The sequence below is a fragment of the Eriocheir sinensis genome, chromosome 29, assembly GCF_024679095.1.
Source record: "Eriocheir sinensis breed Jianghai 21 chromosome 29, ASM2467909v1, whole genome shotgun sequence".
NCBI classification, from domain to species: Eukaryota; Metazoa; Arthropoda; class Malacostraca; order Decapoda; family Varunidae; genus Eriocheir; species Eriocheir sinensis.
This window is the reverse complement of record NC_066537.1, coordinates 17602789-17626400: the sequence shown is the minus strand read 5'-3', so window position 1 is coordinate 17626400 and position 23612 is coordinate 17602789. Positions and strand designations below refer to the sequence as shown.

Below are 23612 nucleotides of genomic sequence, written 5' to 3'. Positions count from 1 at the left end.
TCTGTGGGTCCATGAAACAATTTATAACCCTTGTTCAGGCAGCCTCAATGTATCTCTGGGTCCTTTCTTTTTATTTTCACCAGCTACGCAAAGCTATGAAACTCTCGCACTCTCTCTCTCTCTCTCTCTCTCTCTCTCTCTCTCTCTCTCTCTCTGTCAGTCTTGGTGGTTCGGAGTCAGTCAGTCAGTCAGTTCAGTTCATTTAGAGAGAAAGAATGAGAGCAAAAACGAAAGAAAGAAAAAGTAAGAGAAAAAACGAGATAAATGAAAGAAAAAAGAATAAGAGAAAGAAAGAAAGACAAACAGTAGGACAGACAGATAGGAAGGAAAGAAGAAGAGAAAAGGAAGGGAGAAAATAAAGTCTTATGGGAGAGAAGGAGTTGAGGAAAGAAAAAAAGAAAAAAAGGGAGAAAAAAGTTTGAGATGCGAGACAGAAAGAAATTAAGAAAGAATAGTCACTCAGTCAGTCGGTCAGTCAGATGTAAACATTTCTCAAACCCCAAATCCCCAACTCTGCTTTCACTATTTACTCCATGCATCACGAGACACCACACTTACCTATGCATGGTGATGTGCGGGGACTCAGAGATGGTGTTGGTCTGTCCTCGGAGGCTGGCCATTGAGTCCACATGTGTTATGTTAGCCACGGCCTCCACATGGGGCAGGACACAGGTGGAGATCATGAGGGCTAGGAGATGCACGGCTACCAGCAGGGTGGTGCAAACGCTGAAGGCGATGAGCAGGCCCTGAGGCACTGCACACACCTCCCCCTTCTGTGCCTGCATGTCCTCCCTGCAGCTCTCCGTGAATTGCACCTCCACCATCGCCACCTGAAAGCATGACATGAGATCAGCAGGAACCCTCAAGACAATGGTAACTTCACACCAAGGCCATCATGCAACCCCACATTACTTAACCCCTCCGCTGCGATTGGCACGGATTTGGCCTTCACTGGTAGCCTGGTAACATATACTCCCAGGTCTTTCTCTGCCTCTGTGGTGGATAGTGGAGTGTTTCCCATGTGGTATTGGTATGCTGGATATCCCCTCCCAAGGTGCATGACTTTAGATTTTTCTTCATTGAATTGTAGCAGCTATTTTTTGCTTCATTCCTGTAGCTTGGTGATGTCTTCTTGTAGGAAATTCAGGCAAGGGGTTCAACGCAACAGTCAACCCAGTATCCACCCTCTGACAATCTAAACAATGCTCGAAGCAATAAGAACATCACTGCAACAAGAGGATAATAAACAAACTCTAGTCAAACTCAAGATTAAAAACAAAGCTAAAAAATAATGGCATAAAAACTCTCATTCTTTCAGGGAGCGACAAGTTTACCATTGCAAAGCCTGACAGCAGGGCAGAGGTGCGGCTGGAGGCCTTGAGCTTTGCCCGGCTCAGGTGCAGCTGGCGCAGAGAGTAGATCCCCATGGCACTTGTCGTGGAGGGGACCAGGCGCATGGAAATCTGCATGAAAGACCAGACTCTGAGGGATCAGGACACCACTGAGGAGGCTGGAAGGGAGGCTGGAGTAATGCATGACACAGGAGGAAATCAACACCCAGGATACACATTTACTCATTTCCTTCCCTTCTAGATAAGCCAAACTTCATTTATTAACACCAATTTTCATATCAATCCACAGGACAGAAGAAGAATACAAAAATTCAGGCTTAATATTTCAGAATGTATGACCTTATGAATATAGGAAATCTTAATATTAATCATAACAAAGTTTATGTGCAGCAGCTACACAAGCTGCACCTACATCTAACAGAACAGCAATGAAACACGTGACATAAACCTTTTAGGCACACAACACATGCACTAACAACTTTAAATATAACATCCAAACAAAATTTAGCATCAAATACAACAAATAAATAGGAATACAACAGCTCAGCGGCTCTAGCACAAGAGTGGTACACAGTGATCCACGGGTCTCTTACTTGTGGTTGGTAATAGGGCAGCATACACACACAATTCCCTGCGGGGTTTTCCCTGAGGCGAGGACGAGACTGGAGAGAAATGTTGTGCTTTGGACCTTCGGATACGAGAGTATAATATAAACTTGGCAATTTATTGGAAATCCAGCAAAAATGCACAGATGTACTGGAAAAACATTTGCTTCATTGATTTATGCATGACAGCATTTCTATCAGGCTGAGCTTGTGGCTGTGGCAGTTCCTATATGGCTTGGCTCTAAGCAGATGGCAATGTACCAGCCAAAGATATATTATTACAAGAGGTGTGTCTGTGGCCTGGAGAAGCAGACAGCCTCCAGCAGCACCTTAACCCAGGCTTACAGTCCTTACGGACGACCCACTCTGCAGCTCAAGCCTGAACCACCCACTCTGCAGCTCAAGCCTGAACCACCCACTCTGCAGCTCAAGCCTGAACCACCCACTCTGCAGCTCAAGCCTGGTTCATGTACAGCACCTGAGCAGGACCGAGCCTCCGGCCCACAAAATAATTGTGTATAAAAGGAGAAGGTGCATGCATTGAACTTTATACGGTAATGATACAGCAAAAGTCTGCCTGTATCACGGGTAAGTGTGTAGAGAGAAGACAGCCGAGCAGCAGACAGTGCATGCACGCTAGACTGAAAGCTTAAGCTGTGCTCCTCTGGGTGGCCGTTCAGGTAAACAAGGTTTCAAAACACGTGATGTGGTTGGTGTACAGTTGTGTGTGTTTCCTGGTGTGCTTGAGTACACAGATGAAGGGTGCAGGGTGTCCCATACTTACTAACACACAGAATTTCCATTAGTGCAAAAGTCTCGTTCAGACACAGTGAACACAAACAACGTGCTTTGCAAAATGAATGAAGAACAGAAGGAATCTTGCAAAAATTTTACCTACATATAGAAATACCTCAACCTGGACTGTTAAAATAGCAAACAGTGAAATAATAGCCAATAAATAAAATTATATACCTAAACAAGATAATAACAATTAATAATAAGAATAACGTTTAGTGATGTCTGTGTAGATGCATGCAATAGTAAAAGCAATTATTACCATTGCTCTGTTTGACTGAATGCTGACTGAAAGTGAGAGACAGACTTCAGAGATACAGCTGATCACTGGAGGGGTAAAGAAATGTTACATCCAACCCCAAACACTCGGCAATGTGATGTGTAGCATTCTGACGGGACAACAATCATGTAGTACTCAGTGTTGTGCATCTTTGAATAACAAAATTTATGAGTTAATTATTTAAACATCCATCAGGTGATTTAACTAAGGACACTGGCTGTACAGGAGGAAGTGCAGAGCCATGCCAACAACTTATTTACACAACAACAACACTACGCAGCCTGCACGAGGGGTTTCCTTGCCTGCGACACAAGACAGACGACTGGAATGGGGAGGGAGGGATACACTGGCTGAGGAGGAGGAATTGCACCTACTCCTTGTCACAATAAATAAATAAGTAACAGACATGCGCAGTGACTGGCGGGCTACAGCAGCAGCGTCCTCAGCACAGGATCCTAGGAGGTGCCAAGCAGTACCGGCACCAACACCAAGGTGGGCGACTAACCGCATGGCTGTGCATGGCTCCTACGTCAGGGTGGTGCCGCGTCGCATAATGCCCATGGAAGAATCTCCGACCCTGGCCCTGGGGGGTGGGGGAGGGGGGGACCAGGAGGGAGGAGGGCTCACCATCAGCCCAGGGGGATGGTGCAGAGTTTCCCTAAGGGGCAGTGGGCCGGGGGTGTGAATGAGGACCAATGTCAGTTGAGTGATTTTCTTCTTTGCTATGTCACTTGAATGTGATCATAAAGAAGCAAACAGGAGTGCAAGATGTTCACTGCACACTCTTGGATAAAAATTCACAAGATATATTCACCAGTGCATGTATATCCATGTCTAAATAACATATATATGTGTATACAGTGGATGTCTGACATAGTAAAAGAATCTAAATTTAGTGGGAAGGATGTGTCATAACATTAAGAGTGTAAAAAATAAGTCAAATGAATCAGTCAACCACTTGTGATACACACATATACATCAAAGCTACTTTCAACCATAGACTACATTGTGTACAGTGTCCTCCATACCATGTAAGCCATTTTCAAATCACAGCTGGTGTTAGAGACCCTACAGATAGAGAGAGTGGCCACAGGTCAGCTGATCACGCCTGGAGCTGGTTAGTCTCACAATCGCCAGCTGGGAGAGGCTTGGGTTAATGCATTGGCTTCAGCTATGGCTTTAGGGAGTTACACCCCTGACAAGCAAGTGGCCGAACATTCTGTAAATCCCGTCTAAGAACTTGGATCCATAACACATGACCAAAAACACATAAACTGACTACTCTCCCTGCTCTATTAAGTAACATAACACTTTAGTAACCATATAATGCATTTCCTGAGACATGTAGTATAATGGGGAAGGTTGCATTGCTAGCACTCAAGGCTTTCCTAGTATATTTCTCATCTACAGTAACCTAACTAGTTTTCCTATTCTTTTATCTAAACCTACAGTGGATTAGTAGCTACTTTTAATATTCTGTCAACTCAAACACAACACTGCAAGGCTGGTTTTCCTAGTTATTTCTCCTCTAGTATTGGGTCTACAGTAAACTATCAATTAAAACAACCCTTATCTAACTACACTATATAATTTCTGAGTTTTGTAACCTCAGGAAAAGGCTGTAAAGTTAGTAAATCAAGTAATCAAGGCATGACCCGACCCCAGCTGAACTACCCTCGCTAACCCCCGTGCAAATAAGAAGAAAAGAAACACCACTTGAGAACCAAACTTAATGAGGCAGCAGCGATGGGCCAAATTTTTACCATGATATAAACCCCCCAAATAAATGATGCATAAACTGATCACAAATGAGTTGGTACTATATATTATGAAATGGTTTGCGTTAGTGATAATTTTTTCTCATTAATTCGCTTAGAGGGGCCTTTAAGATACACGATCCCTGCAGCTACCGGGTTAAATATAGAAGGAATTGGAAGAAAAAGAGAAAAGAAACTGCACTTGAGAATCTGTAATCTAAGTAGAGGAGAGAGGAAGGATAAGAGGGTTGAAAAACTGCCATAATTAACATATTAGCTAAAAATAATATGTGCTGGGAGGAGTATAAGGGAGTATCAGGGTGAGGAAGGAGTGTTAGGAGCCCCAGCCACGCCCACACGCCAGCCCGGACGCCATGCCAACCCCAGACTCACAGTAGGCTATTCTTCTCCTTCTCTTGACCTGTAAATCTTCTTGGGTCCTCTTAGTTGGGTCCTCTTGATTGTCTGCTTCCTGACACACTTTTGCTCTCAATGGCGTAACAGTATTAACCTTTCCTCTGTCACACACTATTGCACTGTAATTTTCATTCTTTATTTCTTGATTTTCTTGCTGGAATCGCTGCTTTTATGTCCGTTTTCTGGTTTTTATTTGGGTCTTTTGTCGTTTTTTTCTTCAGCTGTCAACTTTTTCTGCTCTTTCTGTAGCCTGTAACCTCGAATACACCCTTCTTTCTTTGTCTTCTTGCTGGAATCGCTTGTTTTATGTCCGTTTTCTGGTTTTTATTTGACTTTTTGTCGTTTTTTTTAACAATATACAATCAATCGTTTTTTCTTCAGCTGTCAACTTTTTCTGCTCTTTCTGTAGCCCGTGACCTTGAATACGCCCTTATTTCTTTATTTTCTTGCTGTATTCACTTGTTTTATGTCCGTTTTCTGGATTTTATTCAAGTTTGAGTCGTTTTTTTCAGAGCTGTCACCTTTTTCCGCCGCTTAGCCGTGACCTCGCATACCTGATTAACCTTTACGTCACGGTGAAGCCCACGAATGGCAGGTCGGTCACGGTGCTCCCACGCCCACTGGCTCTTAATTTTCCCTTTAACAGCCAATGGGAAGCTTTTTGCGGCCTTGAATGGCGGGAAAAAGGGTATTAATGTTAAGCTTCAAGGGGAGGTGTGAAGCCTTTGAGGGTCAGCTGATGTTTGTTTACATCCGGAGGCGCCGAGATGATGGTGGCCCCAAACATGTATTAATTCCTGTGATATATTTTTAAAGCATCATTAGCTACACATTACTGCTTGTATTGTGATGATGTTCTGCATGTCTTCTAGTGTTCTGTTCTAAATTTTAAAGCATATTCCTCCCTTCTCCTTTTTTACTTTTGCAACATTTAATTAAACCATCAATCAATCTATTATCATTACATATTATTTCTTATATTGTGCTGTTCTGTGTCTTAACTGCTGTTCTGTTTGTTTTCATTTTCACGTCATACTTCTGTGAAAATATATTCCCCTTCTCCTTTGCTGTTCACTTGCAACAATAAACTATCAATCAATCAATCACAACCGTATATAACAATGGTAATATATTCCGAGTGACTGCTTTATCATTTTCTTTCATAATGGTGATTCGATCGTTGGCTATTCCTCTCAATTTGGCTTATTTAACGTTATTCTCTGCTATATATTAATTCCCTTTATTAACTCTTCGTATTCATATGTTTATTTTATATTTAGTTTACTCACTTTTTAACTCCTGGCATTCGTAAGGTGTCTATTGTAAGGTAGATCCACCATATATACAAAAAGGAATTGCTGGATATGGTAATCTATGGAGCCTATCTTTAGTCCTTAGCCTATAGAGATACCTCATTTCCGTCTCTCTCTCTCTCTCTCTCTCTCTCTCTCTCTCTTCCATCCGTCTCATTGCCTTCTCTCTTCTTCCATATCATTATTCTCTTTCTCTCTCCTCTATTCAATTTCCCCTTCTCTCCATTTTCCCTTTCAATTCTCTCTCCCTTCCCTCTCCATTCTTACTTAATATTAATCCATTTCCTCTCTCTCTCTCTCTCTCTCTCTCTCTCTCTCTCTCTCTCTCTCTCTCTCTCTCTCTCTCTCTCTCTCTCTCTTTGCTACGTATATTGCACCTCCTCGCTTTTCTATATATAAGTAAAACCTGTAAATAAATACCTAATAACATATCACTAAGTTCTTAATTATATAATGGTTAATAAGTCAAACATCAATAAAAAATAATAAACATGTATTTGATAAAGAAAGATTATCGTACACTTTTCCATACACACACACACACACACTCACATACACACACAGAAAAAGCTATATAATTAGACGTACGTGATATTTACATCGGAATATTTACAGGAAAACACTCACCCACTCCATTATGGCGCGCCTTATACAGCTCTCTCTCTCTCTCTCTCTCTCTCTCTCTCTCTCTCTCACACACACACACACACACACACTTGAGTCTGTTTACAAAAGCTATCTGAGAAAATAAAGAATAGGTCCTTGGGCATTCTCGTATATATATAAATAGCTATTACTACTACTACTACTACTACTACTACTATTACTACTACTACCACCACCACCACCACCACTACTACTACTACTACTACTACTACTACGCACTCGCACATTGATAACTGATAACTGTATGTGATGTCTGGTTGTTTAAATAATAACTTTAGACGAAAAGAAAGAATAAAATAAAGAAAAAAGGAAAGGAAACTGCACTTGAGAACCCATCACTTAAATATAGAAAGAATTAGAGGAAAATGAGAAAAGAACTGCACTTGAGAACCCGTAACTCAAGTATAGAAGAAATTATAAGAAAAGGAGAAAAGAAACTGCACTTGAGAACCCGTAACTTAAATATACAAGAAATTATAAGAAAAGGAGAAAAGAAACTCCACTTGAGAACCCGTAACTTAAGCATAGGAGAGAGGGGAAGGATAAGAGGGTTGAAAAACTGCCCTAAGTAACAATACTAAGTAAAAATGAGTGTTAATAGCTGCATAAATTAAACCAAACGAATTATTAAAGTTCTGGGTTATATGAGAACTCGAAAATAATTGTATATCTCATCAGTACAGGTAATATTGGTGTTAATTGGTGACATATAAATAATTAGGAGTTATTTAAGAAGGAGAGGGTGTGGCAACGAGAGAGAGAGAGAGAGAGAGAGAGAGAGAGAGAGAGAGAGAGAGAGAGAGAGAGAGAGAGAATTCTTTAGGTAAATATATTCTAGCTAGTCATTATTACGTGGTTTAAACACACACAAAAACAAACAAACAAATAATTAAATAAATAGGAGTACATTGGCCAAATAATAAAAATCAAATACCTTTCTCATTAATTTTTTTGTGGAAGAAGAAAAAAAATTAAGTGAAAAATAGAAATTGTGTATGTATGACTAATTTGATTTCCTGTGTATGTATGTGTATGTATGTGTGTGTGTGTGTGTGTGTGTGTGTGTATCAAGTGTGGACATCATGCTAGTTAATACCTTTGCAAACAGACTCTACCTCACATACACACACACACACACATGCACACCTTCCCACACATACCAGTCCTCGCCCCAGTATGATACAATGCTTTACAGATCGCTAGGTTGTGCATGGTTCCTGTCCTGCCCTGTCTCCTTACAACACTGCATGATAAATAAACAGCTGCTATATAAACACTAGGGCCAATCTGCAGCTTGTCTCTCTTTTCCGACTTTCCTCTCTCAGTCACTGTAATAAAAAGCTCTCTTGCTCGAGACTGAAATATGTAAACATCACAGACGCTATGGTAGGTCGAGTTAAGTCCACATCAATGTAATAAAAGAACATAACTAAGAACTATCTCCCCCTCTTCTGACCTCCCACTGTCGTAAAAAGTCTTTGTTTTTACAGCAAGTCGAAACTGAAAAACATAAACATCACAGTCGCTAATGTAGGTCAAGTTAAGTCCATATCAGTGTAATGAATGAACAATATTAAGGAACAATCTCCCCCTCTTCTGACCTCCCACTGTCGTAATAAGTCTTCGTTTTCTATGCTGAGTTGAAATTGAAGAATATAAACATCACACAGTTGCTATAGCAGGTCGTGTTAAGTCTATATCAGTGTAATAAATGAACACAAGTAAGAACATTCTCCCCCTTTTCTGATCTCCTACTGTCGTAATAAGTCTTCGTTTTTTACGCTGAGTTGAAATTGAAAAATATAAACATCACAGTCATTATAGTTGGTCGAGTTAGGTCCATATCAGTGTAATAAATGAACAGTAGTATGAACAATCTCCAGCTCTTCTCTTCTTCCGACTGTCGTTATAATATAGTTTTTTTTCTTGCACGAATCCTAAATCGAAAAATACCAACACCACACACTTGCCAGAGCACTCCATGTTAAGTCCACATTAGCTAGCTCGATAAACAATAATAAGGAACAATCTCCAGCTCTTCTCTTTTTCAGACTGTCACTGTAATATACGTTTTCTATCTTCTGGTCCAAAATCGAAAAATACCAACACCACACACTTGCTAGAGTACTCCAGGTTAAGTCGGACTCCTTACGTTCTTATGTACATTAGCTTGGTCAATAAACAAAGAGTATGAACAATCTCCAGCTCTTCTCTTTTTCTGACTGACATTATAATAGTTTTCTTTCTTGCGCGAGACCAAAATAAAAAAATACAATCACACACTTGCTAGAGCACTCCAAGTTAAGTCCACATTAGCTCGGTTAATAAACGACACTAGGACCAAACCGCAGCTCTTCTCCCTTTCCGACTTTCCTTCATCAGTCGTAACATAAAGTACCCTTGCGCGAGGACCCCAAAAATACACCACACACTTGCTATAGTAATCAGCGTTTCGTCTGCTCTGGAGAGTCGCAATTCGCCCCTGGTCTCCCACACGACAGCCACAAACTCTACACACACTTTGGAATATATTAACAGGAAGCGGGAGACGGGTGGGGCTCGTACACGATCGTATCTACATATGTACACCATGGGAGGATCTTTGACTTGACGATAGGGTAACATGAACAGTGGGTGGGTCGCATGCGGAGTCCTGGACATCATAACTATCATCATCATCATTATTATTATTATCATTATCATAGTCATTGTGCATTCGTTACTTGTTGTGTTAGTGTGACGTTATTTTGTTATTACTTTTGCATCTTCACTATCATTTTCATCACTGTGCATTCATTATTTATTGTGTTATTATAATTTCTACATCATCATCTTCACTGGTTGAGTTATCATGATTTTTGTTTTTTCTCTTTTTCTCTCTTTTCTTTTCCTCAACATCATTTTTATTGCACTTTATTTATCATTATTATTACGATGTTTTGTTGTTATCATTTCTACGTCATCATCTTCACTGGTTGGGTTATCATGAAGTTCTGTTGTCTTCTCTTTTCCTCTCTTTTCTTTTCCTCAACATCATTTTTACTGCACTTTATTTATCATTATTATTACGATGTTTTGTTGTTATCATTTCTACGTCATCATCTTCACTGGTTGGGTTATCATGATGTTCTGTTGTCTTCTCTTTTCTTTTCTTCTCTTCTCATTTCTTCCACATCATCTTCACTTCACATTACTGATTATTATGATGTGATGTTGTTTTCCCTTCCACATCACTAGCCTCATTTCACATTTCTCCTTGTATTACCTTGATTTTCTATTTGTTTTTCATTTCCACATCACACATCTATGCTAAATACACCCCATCACCCAGGCTTCTTAGCTAGCGAATTGAGCATTTTCTGGTGACAGACACATTCGTTCTCTCCCTCAATCTCTCTCTCTCGTAAATGGCACACCAGTTATCACGCGACATCACATTAGCTGGAGGTGCGTTATGTATCCCTCTCGGCACACTTCATACACTTCTTATACCCAGGACTCTTGGACTAATGCAATGAGAATGGACCTAGAGCGTGAGGCGTAGTCCTACCGGCTATGGCATTAGGAGCCTTTCACTGTAGCTATGGGGGTGGTAGGAACTTAGGAGACTCAAGAGGATATAGAGACAAGTCGAGATGTACTCCGGCACCGCACGTAAGGACCAGGAAACCACCGAGCCGGCCTACGACGTTAGATTTGTAAATTCTCACTTGCGGAATCGTGCCGGCGCGTTTACGTACGTCGGCGCGGAAATCGAGGAGGAGGAAGAAGGGGATACAATGCACGATACATACATATACATGGATATATATACAGACACATGACGGGATGCGACAGGGAACATGGTGGTGGTTTGTGAAGTGAGGTGACGAGAGCGAGAGACAGAGGAGGTGACTGGGGAGGCGCAAAGTACAAGAGGGAGGATAACTTACACAACCCCCTTCTGCTACACCTCTTCCCCTTCACCTGACGAAGGGGGCGACCTCGCTCTCAGGCTGGGGCGGGGGAAGGGACTGGCTGTTGGTATGATCGTAGTTGACCAGCCGGCGGCCAACCAGGTACTTGTCGTTCTTGATGTGCTCATAGAGGCGGGTGAACTGAACCACCTGCATGATGATAAGGCTGGAGAGCAGGGTGATGATAAGCAGGGCAGGGTAGATGCGGCGCTCCACCATGATCTGAGGAGGAGGAAAGACAACGTACGAGATTATGCTTTGCCGAGTTTCTTATTTCTAGGATCACTTTTTCATTACTACAGGTTAATTATTATGATGCGTCTTGAAATGTAACTAATCTGGGTGACAATGTGAAGTTCAAGGGGAGGAAAGATGCCATTGTGAGTTTATGCTTTGCCGAGTTTCATATTTCTAGGATCACTTTTTCATTACTACAAGTTAATTATTATGATGTGTCTTGAAACGTAATTAATCTGTGTGACAATGTGAAGTTCAAGAGGAGGAAAGACGCCATTGTGAGTTTCTGTTGTGTGGAGTTTCACATTTCTAGGATTACTTTTATTACTATAGGCTAATAATTATGATGTGTCTTGAAACGTAACTAATCTGTGTGACAACGTGAAGTTCAAGAGGAGGAAAGACGCTGTTATCAGGTTGCATTGTGAAGGACTTCTTATCACTATTAGGCTGAAGGTTGTTACGAAGGACTTGAGGCGAATGGTTGTGCCTTGAAGCCTAATTAAACCGTGTGACAATGTAAAGTGTGTGTGTGTGTGTGTGTGTGTGTGTGTGTTACCTGTTATCAGCTTCTCCTTATCACCATACAAAGAATAGGGATTAGGGCTGTCAAGTGTGTCAGGAGGGTGTGTGAGTTTGTCAGTCTATCAGTATTTTGAAGAAGAAAAAGAAGATGAAGAAGAAGTAAACAAGTCAACCACATGTTCTTAGGCTCACCAGGGAACTCGGGGGTGCCAGGAAGGGTGCGATGGAGTGGGCCGTGACGAAGGGTACCGTGAGGCAGGCCCCGAGGCAGGCTATCACCGGGAGGGCCGTCTGACCCACCAGGAGGTTGAGGTCAAGCCCCCGGACCCCCCCCAAGTAGATCAGCTCCAGGTTGGTCTTGAGCCACCAGTTTGGGCCCATCATGACCAGGGCACACATGATCTTGGTGTACAGGACCCCCAGCGCCCAGTCCTGTGAGGGGATGGGAAATGGGTTAGGATGTGTTGATTTTGTGTGTGTGAAAACATGAAATGGGTAGACATGTGTGGGGGGAAAAGGAAATAGGTAGATTTTGTATACAAGAAACAGGTTAGGAAGTATATTGTGTGTGGAGATACAGGAAACAGATTACGAAGTGTAGATATTGTGTGAACCAAAATTGAGTGTCATATTTCTATAGATGTTAGGTAGTGAAAACAGAGTATATATCAACTAATCTAAACCTTACTTCATATAGCTTAATGTCACAGAAATTAAGGAGGAATACAAAGCTTCATGTTTTAGAAAATGAAAAGACATATGTTATTGTGTTAAAGTAATGAATGAAACCAGAAGAGCCAGAATTGATGAGACATATGGCTACTTTTAACCCGGTAGCAGCGACGGGCCAAATTTGTGGCTTTACCGTGTAGCAGCGACGAGCCAAATTTGTGCCATGATTTAAACACCCAAAAATAGATGATACATAATCTGATCACAAATGCTTTGATATATATTATGAAATGGTTTGTGTGAGGGGTGATTTTTTCTCATTTTTCTCGTTTGGGGGGACCATTAAGAAACATGATCCCCGCTGCTACCGGGCTAATCAGAATTCATGACCAATACTAAACAAAGACATGCAAACCTTCATGCTGTAGGGATTGACTGATAGGACATGGACATAAACTGGTACTTTTCCCAAGAATTCATGAGGCAAACATAATTCTAGCAGGGAAGGAAATACGACTGCATAAGACGAAGTTACGTGTCTGATCGTATACTTAACCCGGTAGCAGCGACGGGCCAAATTTGTGGCTTTACCGTGTACCAGTGATGGGCCAAATTTCTGCCATGATATAAACCTCCCAAAATAGATGATGCATAAACTGATCACATATGCGTTGATATATATTATGAAATGGTTTGCGTGAGTGATGATTGTTTCTCATCATTTTGCTTAGAGGGGCCTTTAATTTAACCTAACCTAACCTAAGACACATGACCCCTGCAGCTGCTGGGTTAACAACTTATGACGAAACAAAAGACTATCTGGTACCAAGGCAAACTCATATCCTAGCACTTACACTCACCTGCCAGAGAAAGAGGATGGGCGTCTGGTGGAGGGGCACACGCAGGGGTATCACGATGACCAACTCCATTAACACCCCGACCATGAGGGGCACCACCACTGCCACCACCACTAGCGCGATGAGAGCCTTCAGACCCTGCAGGACGGAACAAAAAATTAGGAAACTGAAAAGAATTACAATAAGAATAAAAAGAAGAAGAATGAGGAGGGAGTAGAAGAAAATGAAAAAAACAGAAGAAGAAATGGAAGAAGAAAAAGAGGAAAAAATAGATGAAGAAAAAGATGAAGAAAAATGGAAGAAAAATGAAGACAAAGAAGAAAATACTCTCAACAAAAATGCAAATAAAACTAAAAAAAATCATAAAACAACTTCCCTAATCATTCCTGCAAGAAGTCAATGACCCGTCAATGATATATTTCCTAATCAGCTGCCAATCAATGCGACTCAACAGGTAGGAACAGCTCGCTTATCCTCTCCTCTCATACTGATAAGACTATATATACTTCCCCATTGACTGATAAGAGGGAGAGAGAGAGAGAGAGAGGGAGGGAGAGCAGAACAGCTGAGATAAGGGAAGAGAGAAAGGGAGTGTGTGTGAGTGTGTGTGTGTGTGTTTGAGTTTTTCTCCTCTAATTCTTTTTCTTCTACTTTCATTCCCATAATCAGGTTTGGTATCAAGTATTCGAAAGCATTAATCCAGACAAAGAGAGAGAAAGAGAGAGGAAGAGTGAGAGAGAACAAGAGAAAGAGAATGAGAGAACGAAAGAGAACAAAAATGAGATAGAGAGAGATTAAGTGAGTGGCTACCAAGACTCACAGACACAAGGTACACAAATCAGAGAGCCACACAAGGGCACAAGGGTCAAGGTCACAACAGGGGAAGGCCATACCATGATGCCCCACTGCTGGAGGCGAAGGATGACCTGCGACCAGCCCAGCATTATCCAGGAGGCCAGTAGGGTGATGCCACGGATGCTGAGAAGACACAGGTACAGCCCGCATGCCCCGGCATACAGCTCGTGCACCTGAGGAGAGGCGAAAGCATCGGTAACTCTTTGACCTTAGTAGTGATGCAATCATAATTAGTATCCATAATTCGCTAACTAATAAAATAGAAGAGGAAAATTAGGGAAAATGAGAAAAAAACGGAGGAAAAAAAAAGATGGAAAAGAAAACAAAGAAAAAAAATGATAACCACAATTAACTAACCAAATAAATAAATAAGAGGAAATAAAACAGAGAGAAATAGATGATCGCCAATATCCCGGCTCTTACCTTAGTGTCCCCAAGGGCGAAGTACATGCAGTGTCGCCCCACCAGCACGGGCAGGGTGAGGCAGATGATGGAGGCTGCGGTGAGGCTGAGGCACATCACCACCACCAGGCCCAGGATGCGCAGGCCAAACCAACGTGGCCGAACGTACGCCTGGAACCCTAAAGGAGAGACGGATGTGACTGACTGACGGCATGAATTGGTACATCTTTCCTTCACCACTTTGGATAGATTACATTTCTTTTTATAGTACAGGAAATAGCTCAGTGGTAATAAACAAATAAAAACAAAAAGCCTGCTAATTTCTGCTCGAGCAAGATCAAAAATAGGTAAGAAAATAAATACTCTTAACCTAGAAATCTTTCCTTCACCACACTGGATAGATTACAGTTCTTTTTATGGTACAGGAAATAGCTCAGTGGTAATAAACAAATAAAAACAAAAAGCCTGATAATTTCTGCTCGAGCAAGATCAAAAATAGGTAACAAAATAAATACTCTTAACCTAGAAATCTTCAGGGCATGACTTAGTAAATCCTTCACCATAATGGATAGAGATTCTTTTGTATGGTAAAGAAAACAGGTCAAGGGTAATATAGAAAGAATACAGAAAAGCACACTAATTGCTGCTCCTCTAAAATGAAATACAGGTAACAAAACAGTAACTTTAACCTAGATAACTAAAGAGAATGACGAAGTAAATCTTTTCTTCGCCATAGTGAATAACTAACTAACTAATAGGGAGCATATACCTGGCTATTATGGCTAGTTTGGCTTTGTCATTCCCTCTTTGGTATGGAGTTCGTCAAAAGTGTTGGATTTTCACAGCTGTCAATATATTACAAGCTCAGTCATTAGAGGTGGTACAAAAACTCAACATCACTAACTAGAGGGTCAAAATAGATATATCGGCCACAGTATTACTGAAGGAGTAATATAAGGTTTAAAATAACAGGTGTATAGCTTTTGAGGACAACCCAGACCCACCTGTAGGGCCATCCCGCTGCAGGAGGGCTTGGTGGGCAGCCCCGAGACCCCCCGCCAGGGCATCGGCAGCAGCCCCAGCCCCGATGATCCCAACACCACCGACTCCACCAACTCCTCCACCAGCCACCACCACCGCCGCTGCACCTCGGGCCTCCTCCACCACAGGCTCCACTATAGGGTCTGCTGGCGGCTCCTCCTCTGCGACGGCGGCCTCCTCTTGGGGTGGTGCTGCGGCCGCCTGTGGTTCAGCGGCGGGGGCGGCTGCCTCCCCGCCCCCTGGTGTTCCTGTGTCCCCACCAATCACGACTCCTCCGCCCTGGAATTTACATCATGGTTATTATTATTTTTTTTTTTTCTAACAGTAAAGGAAGCAGCTCAAGGGAAAAAATAAATGGGGGAAGAAAAAGAATTGGAAGACAGGAAAAAAGAGAACCCCCTCCAAAATAGATGATACATAAACTGATCACAAATGCGTTGATATACCAGCATATAATGAAATGGTTTTTGTGAGTGATGATTTTTTTCTCATTTTTCTCTCTCTGAGGGGCCTTTAACAAACATGATTCCCGCAGCTACCGGGTTAATAGGCAAGTTTTACAATGGTTGCATGAAAGGGAAAATATATTGCCACAAAATTCCAACAGAGACAATATACAATTTCAAATACATACACGCACACAAACCTATCACACACACACACACACACACACACGTCCCAAAACTCACCCAGCCCTCCACAAGTACTTACAAATGCTTCACCCACCTGAGGATCAAGAGCCACATCCCCCAGGAGGTACGATCTGAGCCCCAGTAGGTGGGACACAGCCACACACCAGTGTCGTACCACCAGCTTGAGCCAGACCCGGGTGTGGCCTTGTTCCAATAGGGCTGGGAGGATCACCTGAAGCAGCAGCAGCTCCAGCGACAACTCACTCACTGGCGTGTCGCTGAGGATGGGATGGGAAAGGAAGGTGAGTCACGGAAGTTGGTTTTTGTTGACGATGATTACAGATTGCATGAAAAAAAAACACTGTAGATAGTTTTATAATGTTTCTGTAACCAGGATCAGTCAGGGCAGAGATACTAAAGTTATTTTGTTGATGATTATTGCAAATTGAGTGAGTTTGAGAGGTCAGAGACTGTTTTTAATTACTTTTATGTGACCAATGAAGGCAAAACAAGATATACGAAAGTTATGGAAGACACAAGAACACTATGGACATCTTCTCATAAGCTTTATTATTGTACTGGTAACGTGAAAGGAGGGACTGTAGGTATAGTTGTGGTGGGGCAGTTTACATGGAGGAAGGAGTCTGACAGTTTAGATGCATGATTTTTTTTTTAACAGCAGAGACAGTGCAAGGGCGTAAAAAAAAAAATAATAATAAAAAATAAAATAAAAAAAAAGCCCACTACTTACTGCTCCTAAATAGAGTAGTGACAAGTTTGTGTACCTGGAGAGAGTGATGTGGTATGGCAGGAAGGAGGGCCAGTAGGCGTGGATGATCTTGATGGGCAGCCACAGCATGAGGAGCACCGTGCACCCGAAGATCACCATGGAGGCCAAGAAGCGCCGGGTGTGTCGCATGATGGGGAGGTGGATCATCTGGGGGAAGCACAGAGAGAGTTAGATCCCATTTTGTTTTCTTTTCAATTTACAGTGAATTTTTCTTCCTCCAAAACACAACAGCAGATGATTTGATTTCCCTTGATAGAAAATAAGTGCAAATCGAAGAGGAAAATTAATAAACAAATTACTGTAGTGAGAAAAGATAAGTAAAGTAAAGCATGTGAAAAGCAAAGTATGTGAAAACAGAAGGGAGGATGAAGAGAAGGAGGAGGAGGACCTATGAAATGGTACAAAGCAATATAGATCAAAACATCAGGAAAAAGAAGACTAAGAGGACTGAAGACTAGGATAAAGACTTCCTAATGAAAAAAAATAAGTAATAAATAGCCCGGTAGCAGCGGGGATCATGTTTCTTAATGGTCACTCCAAGCGAGAAAAATGAGAAAAAATCACCCCTCACACAAACCATTTCATAATATATATCAAAGCATTTGTGATCAGATTATGTATTGTCTATTTTGGGGGGTTTATATCATGGCACAAATTTGGCCCATCGCTGCTACACGGTAAAGCCACAAATTTGGCCTGTCGCTCCTACACGGTAAAGCCACAAATTTGGCCTGTCGCTCCTACACGGTAAAGCCACAAATTTGGCCCGTCGTTCCTACATGGTAAAGCCACAAATTTGGCCCGTCGCTGCTACCGGGATAATAATGATGCTCACCTCCTGCACTGGGTTGAAGTCCGGGTCATTTAGATTTCTGAGGAACCAGAGAACGCCGGGCCTGAGCACTTCCCGCAGCAGGAGGATGAAGGAGGCGAAGTAGAAGACATACACCATTCCAACCAGCCAGTGGATGAACATGGAGGTGCCAGGAGCTGCCTTGAAACTGACCTCGCGATCCTGCCGACACCAACCCCACAGTTTTTAGTATACAAAGTTAATATGTTGATTCTTCTTCTTCTTCTTCTTCTTTACAGTGCAGAAGCCTTGTCACTAGGCTCATATATTTACCCTTGGATATACTAACACAACTTCTATGAAAACCTTAACAGATATGGGTGAGTGAGCCCCAAAATGTTTGTGTGACAGTACCTTAAGTGTGGCGTCGAAGAGTGAGAGGGAGCAGATGTCCAACCACCAGCCGCCAATGAGGGGAAACACTCCTATCTCCACCACGCTGAGCAGGGCAACCTTCACCACCACGTAACACAGCCCCAACACTCGCTTCGGCCTGTAGAGGGACACAAAACGCTCTTGATAAACTATTCCTGGGTCTCTCTATTTGAAGAAGCACATCTAACTCTTATACAGCAACACAGAACATCCTTGATACACTATTCCTATGTTAAACCACTCAGTAAGTCTCTCTATAGGAAGAAATACGTTCCAACTCCTTTTTATACAGCAACACAGAACATCCTTGGTACACTTTTCCTATACCAAGCCACTCAGTAAGTCTCTCTATTGAAAGAAATATATACTAACTCCTTCTTATAGTGACAGTACTTTTTTGATACACTATTCCTACACCTATTCCTCTATTTTCTATTCCTGAACTGGTCTATTTCCAAAGCTGAACTATCCCCTATTCCTATCCTATGTCTATTCTGAATTATTAACGATCCTAAACTGAACCACTGGGAAAGGACGATATAAGTAGAGCAACAACCATCCACAGGTGACCCTTCCCACCTGTTGAGCCTGGATATAGCGGCCAGCGTGTGTAGCAGCACCAGACACAGCCCCACCATGCAGTAGCCACACAGCGCCGTCAGGAGGCCTTCAAAGTGCGACGCGGACACCCACCCCTTGAGCTTGAACCCCACTATTGTGAAGTGCCCGATGTGGTAGGGGCAGAAGGCTGGGGGGGAGGGAAGGAAAAAGGGATTATGGACATGCCTTGGAGTTAGAAGGAAGGAAAAAACAGAATTAAGACTAAGATATACACTAACCATATGAAGTAACAGAAGACGCAAAGACAGTAATATGACCCAAAATAAGGAGGAAAAGACGAGCAGAAAGGTGATGAGACAAGCAAAAAAACCCATCACCAAACTCCGTCACCACTCACCAAAAACAAGAATAAACATGGTATTCAGCGAGACCACCCAAAACACATGCTCCAGGAACACCAGCGACCCGTCCAGGCCCAGCAGGCGCTCCCAGGTCAGCTCCTCAGCTGCCCGGTCCCACTCTATCGGGTTCCAGTTTAGGTCGTCCGCTGCAGCCCCTGGGTCGAGGTTGTTGTTCCCCGGTAAACCCTCGTGTAGGAGCTCCCCGCCGTCCCCTGAAAGATAGGTAGGGAAATATATATACACTCTTTATCTAAGGCTTTGTTGTTGCTGTGTTCATTTGTATATTGGGATAGTGAGGCCTTCTTATATACTCTTATCCAAGGCTTTCCTGAGGATGTGTTGTTGTAGTTTATTGTTTATTTATACATCTATTTAGCTGATGCCTCTCCTGCTCTTCATCATTTATATAAGTTCCTGTATTCAGTGTAACATTCATACATTCATCCCTGCAAAGCAATCAATCCATAGATTCAAGGATAAAGTAGAAACAAAGCAAGTGTGTGGTCACCTTCGCCTATGTTCTGGTTCGGGGGTAGCGGAGGGACTTCCTGGTGGGGGGCGGGGTCCTCGAGAATTTCTATGTTGTCGTTGGGGCCCTCGATGGGTGGAGGGTTTTCATTACCGGCCTGGCCACCGACTGGACCATTCCCGCCATTCAGCAGACCAAAGTTTCCGGGAGGTTCATGCTGCAAGGAGTTTCATATTCATTACATCAGTATTACCCTGCCAACTATGTCATAATTATGCATGAGACGTGGACATGGAATGCAGCACAGCAATTGAGAATGTGTGCAGTAGAAATGAGTCATATACGAGGTGCAAGTGGTTTCAGGATGGGATGGAGAAAGTAATGAAAGCATGTATGAGCAGTTTGGTATGGGTGTGACAGCAAAAGGAGTGGAGTGTGGAGTGGGTGAAGCATAGTGCTTGAACATGTGATGAGAATGGGGGAGAATGAATTCGTGAAGAGAGTGTATGAGGAAAGGATTGGGGGAGGGGGGGTGTCAGGGGAAGACCACCTGTGAAGTGGAACACTAGGGTGAGTGAATAGTGAAGCGAGAGAGTTGGAAGTAGCAGGATTGAGTGTGCTGAGAGGGAGTGTCAGAACAGGGAGAGATGGAGACAATTCTGCTGCAGCCGGAGATATAAATATATTCCCTTATTTTCCTTTTAACCAACCCTAACCTAACCTAAATTTCTCTCCTTGTGGTGCAGGAGAGTGAGGGCCCTGGACTCACCTCGTGCGCTATGTCTTGGTCGAGCCAGTCCGGCCCCCCGCCATGCAGGATCTGTTCCCTGAGCCACACCAGGCTGATGAAGGCGCTCAGTGTACACGTCACCACGAAGCACCCGTGGAAGATGTCCGAGACCAGGTTGTCCCTGCGAAAGCACTCATTAGACTCAGGTGATATATGTCAGAGGAACAATGCAGAGGACTAAACATAAAGAATATAACCATTTTTGTTTTTGGTCCTTAAGTTCCTTTTGTTACCAGTATTGTAAAAACATACATAGACACATACACACAACACAATGACAGTATATAAAAAGTATTAAACCTGTAAAAATATTCTCTTTCCAAACAAATTTCTTAAGTGACAAGTAATCAGTGGATAGAATACATTGCTAATAAACAGTAAGCAAGTAAGCACAATGCATCAAAAGTATATATGTATAAGCATTTATTTCTAAAGTATAAACAAGTTAAAAAAAAAAAAAAAAGTTACAAGCTTGATCCAATCTTAAAAACACAAGGAGGAAAAACCACTCCCATTGACACATTCATTTTAAGTTTAATAAAAACAAATTGCTATAGAAAATTTACAAGCATGATCCTACCCTACAAAACCCCAAGCAAGTACAAGGTGATGTCAACACTCACGTCGACAGCATATCCAGGGGCAGGGTGAGAACTGACGAGACCGAGCCTGTGAAGAGACACCGGTATATCCTGCAGGCAGTGAGCGGCACAACCCCCAGCCAGGCGACAGCCACCAGCGTGTAGTGCAGCCAGTACCTCACCGCCGTGCCCATGCTCCGCGCCAGACCCGAGAGGATGTCTGCTATGGGCAACCTCTTCGGCATGTCTGGTGAGTAGACTGAAGGGGGAGAAAAGTTTAACGGAAGCTAGATTTTCTTTACGATTCAATAACACAACATTATTTTTGGTTCAAGGAGAGACAAACTCTTTATTCTGTACCGTATGCTACAAAAATTTGTTAAATGTAGAATGAAAAATAATTGTGTCACTAGATTTTCTTTATAATCGAACAACATGACATTATTTTTGGTTAAAGGAAAGACACAGAGCCTTCATCCTGTACAATATTCTATGTACTATAAGTTTCTACTATATAAGGATATATATATATAGATAGATAGCATTTATGATCTTCCTCTCTAATGAGGAATGTTATGGAATTGAAGGATTTTTGCTTATTATATGGGATACTCTACATGACATTAAACAAAGTGATGATACACTAATGTAATTCTGAAACTAAACCACACCAACCAGGCCATACTAATCACCCACCCTCACAAAGCCCTATATATAAAAAAACACTAGATCAACACCCACAGCCACCCCATACACTTACTTGGCGTGAAGTGGAAGCGGTGTTTACATAGCTCGCAGTATTCCTTGCGTGAGTACCTGAGCCACTGCACCAGACAGTCTTGGTGGATGAACTTGATGCTGCCCGTGCAGATACAGGGGTGGAAGAGGGGGCGGTCGCTGCTCCCCTCGCACCGACACACCCGGCATATATCTGAAACACGGGTCACCATGCATAACAAGCTATACTCATTTTTTACCATTTTTTTGCTTTCTGCCTTGTCATTCCTTTCTCCTTCCTTTTTTTCTTCACTTTCTTCCATCCTTTTACTGTCTTCTGTTAAATCTCGAACCTTTAACACCAAGCATATCAAGGTATACTAATTTGATATATTTTTCTGTCTCCTGGCATTCCTATCTTCCTTATTTCCTATCAAACAACTAATCTAATATTTTTGTTGTCCTCTGCCATTTCCTTCTTCCTTGTTTCCTTTTTTCACCTCTTTCCTTCAGTTACTAATTTAATATCCTTTTCTGTCTTCCATTATTCCTTTCTCCTTCCTTGTTCCCCTTTTTTTACCCTCTTTCTGCCCTTCCTTTCCTCTTTCAACCCTTTCTTTCTTCTTCCTATCCTTCCTTTCTTCTTCTAATTCTTCTTTTCATCTTTCTTCCCTTCCCTTCCTTTCCTCTTCTCATTCTTTATTTCATCATTCTATCTATTCTTTCCTCTTCTTCCTTTCCTTTCCTTCTATTTCTCTTCCTTCTTTCCTCCTTCCTTCCTTCGTAGCCCACACCTGGCATCACACATATGGCAAGACTTCCAGGTGTGTCGACCCATATCTCGCCCTTACACACCTGTCAGAGCACATATGGGAGGTAATTACAACTCCTACACACCTGAAAACCATACCATCCCACACCTGCCGTAATAACACATATGCAGGCCTAGAGGAGTCATGGCTGGCAGGTGTGTCGACCATAATGTAACCTCCACACACCTGTCAGAGCACATATGAGACAGTAATTACAACTCCTACATACCTGAAAACCATACCATCCCACACCTGCCGTAATAAAACACATATGTAGGCCCAGAGGAGTCATGGCTGGCAGGTGTGTCGAGCATAATGTAACCTCCACACACCTGTCAGAACACATATGAGACAGTAATTACAACTCCTACACACCTGAAAACTATACCATCCCACACCTGCCGTAATAAAACACATATGCAGGCCCAGAGGGGTCATGGCTGGCAGGTGTGTCGAGCATAATGTAACCTCCACACACCTGTCAGAGCACATATGAGACAGTAATTACAACTCCTACACACCTGAAAACTATACCATCCCACACCTGACGTAATAAAACACATATACAGGCCCAGAGAAGACAAGGCTGGCAGGTGTGTCGTCCATTATCACACCCTTACACACCTGTCAGAGCACATATTGTAAGTGGTATGGACGCCCGGACACCTTGGCTCACCTGTGCACTTGTTTATATTAATTAGATGGTGATAATAAAGGTGTGGGAAGGATTTAAGGACCTACCTTGATTTTGCGAGTCCTCCTCCATTTTCGTCAACACGGGAAACAAGTGAAGATCTGAGTCAGCGGCCGCCTCACCACCTTATTTTGCCTTATTTTTCCCTATTTAACGCCTTTTTCAGCACTATAAGACACACTAGCACTCAAATATATGGAGTTATTA

The 23612-nt window shown here is 42.4% G+C and overlaps 2 protein-coding genes across 16 annotated transcripts in view; both read right to left on the bottom strand.

Annotated features, from left to right (window-relative positions):
• The window catches only part of LOC127005235 (protein orai-2-like), a 14035-nt gene extending 2904 nt beyond the window's left edge, over positions 1 to 11131 (bottom strand). The window contains exons 1-6 of one of the 11 annotated variants that reach the window (XM_050873981.1): positions 5183 to 5994; positions 4061 to 4169; positions 3538 to 3690; positions 1946 to 2014; positions 1335 to 1463; positions 559 to 830 (exon numbers count right to left, since the gene is read on the bottom strand). In XM_050873981.1, the coding sequence (XP_050729938.1) occupies positions 559 to 830; positions 1335 to 1463; positions 1946 to 2014; positions 3538 to 3690; positions 4061 to 4072 (635 nt within the window). In that variant the 5' untranslated portion in view covers positions 4073 to 4169; positions 5183 to 5994. Of the gene's footprint in view, positions 1 to 558; positions 831 to 1334; positions 1464 to 1945; positions 2041 to 3014; positions 3041 to 3537; positions 3691 to 4060; positions 4170 to 5182; positions 5995 to 7146; positions 7316 to 11117 lie in introns of those variants that run through there. The other 10 variants (XM_050873982.1, XM_050873983.1, XM_050873985.1 and 7 more) reach the window with 10 other exon arrangements.
• Positions 8205 to 23612, bottom strand: LOC127005233 (E3 ubiquitin-protein ligase MARCHF6-like). Of its 5 annotated transcripts, XR_007758389.1 has the most exons (18): positions 22941 to 22971; positions 21943 to 22113; positions 21225 to 21441; positions 20581 to 20722; positions 19851 to 20028; positions 19339 to 19554; positions 18960 to 19128; positions 18360 to 18498; positions 17988 to 18167; positions 17148 to 17299; positions 16442 to 16640; positions 15694 to 16009; positions 14711 to 14868; positions 14326 to 14460; positions 13436 to 13570; positions 12096 to 12335; positions 8787 to 11363; positions 8205 to 8641 (listed from the first exon to the last, which is right to left on the bottom strand). XR_007758389.1 is itself a non-coding variant. In XM_050873972.1 (17 exons), exons 1-17 carry the CDS (start codon positions 23475 to 23477, stop codon positions 11148 to 11150), a joined length of 2988 nt encoding a protein of 995 aa, XP_050729929.1. In that variant the 5' UTR covers positions 23478 to 23612; the 3' UTR covers positions 8205 to 11147. The 5 variants fall into 5 exon arrangements, 4 of the variants coding, with proteins under 4 accessions (XP_050729929.1, XP_050729930.1, XP_050729927.1 ...); XM_050873972.1 differs by lacking the exon at positions 22941 to 22971 and adding an exon at positions 23453 to 23612 and having other exon boundaries at positions 8205 to 11363; XM_050873973.1 differs by lacking the exon at positions 22941 to 22971 and adding an exon at positions 23453 to 23612 and having other exon boundaries at positions 8205 to 11363; positions 16457 to 16640.

Bases quoted from the DNA above. Each gene is read 5' to 3' on its own strand.
- LOC127005233 (XM_050873972.1), bottom strand. From the start codon at position 23,477: ATGGAGGAGGACTCGCAAAATCAAG. The intron at 17,300-17,987 runs GTGAGCATCATT...TGCTTCCCCCAG, and splicing joins ACTTCAACCCAGTGCAGGAG to ATGATCCACCTCCCCATCAT. The intron at 16,010-16,441 runs GTAAGTACTTGT...TGTAAATTCCAG, and splicing joins CTCAGGTGGGTGAAGCATTT to GGCGGAGGAGTCGTGATTGG.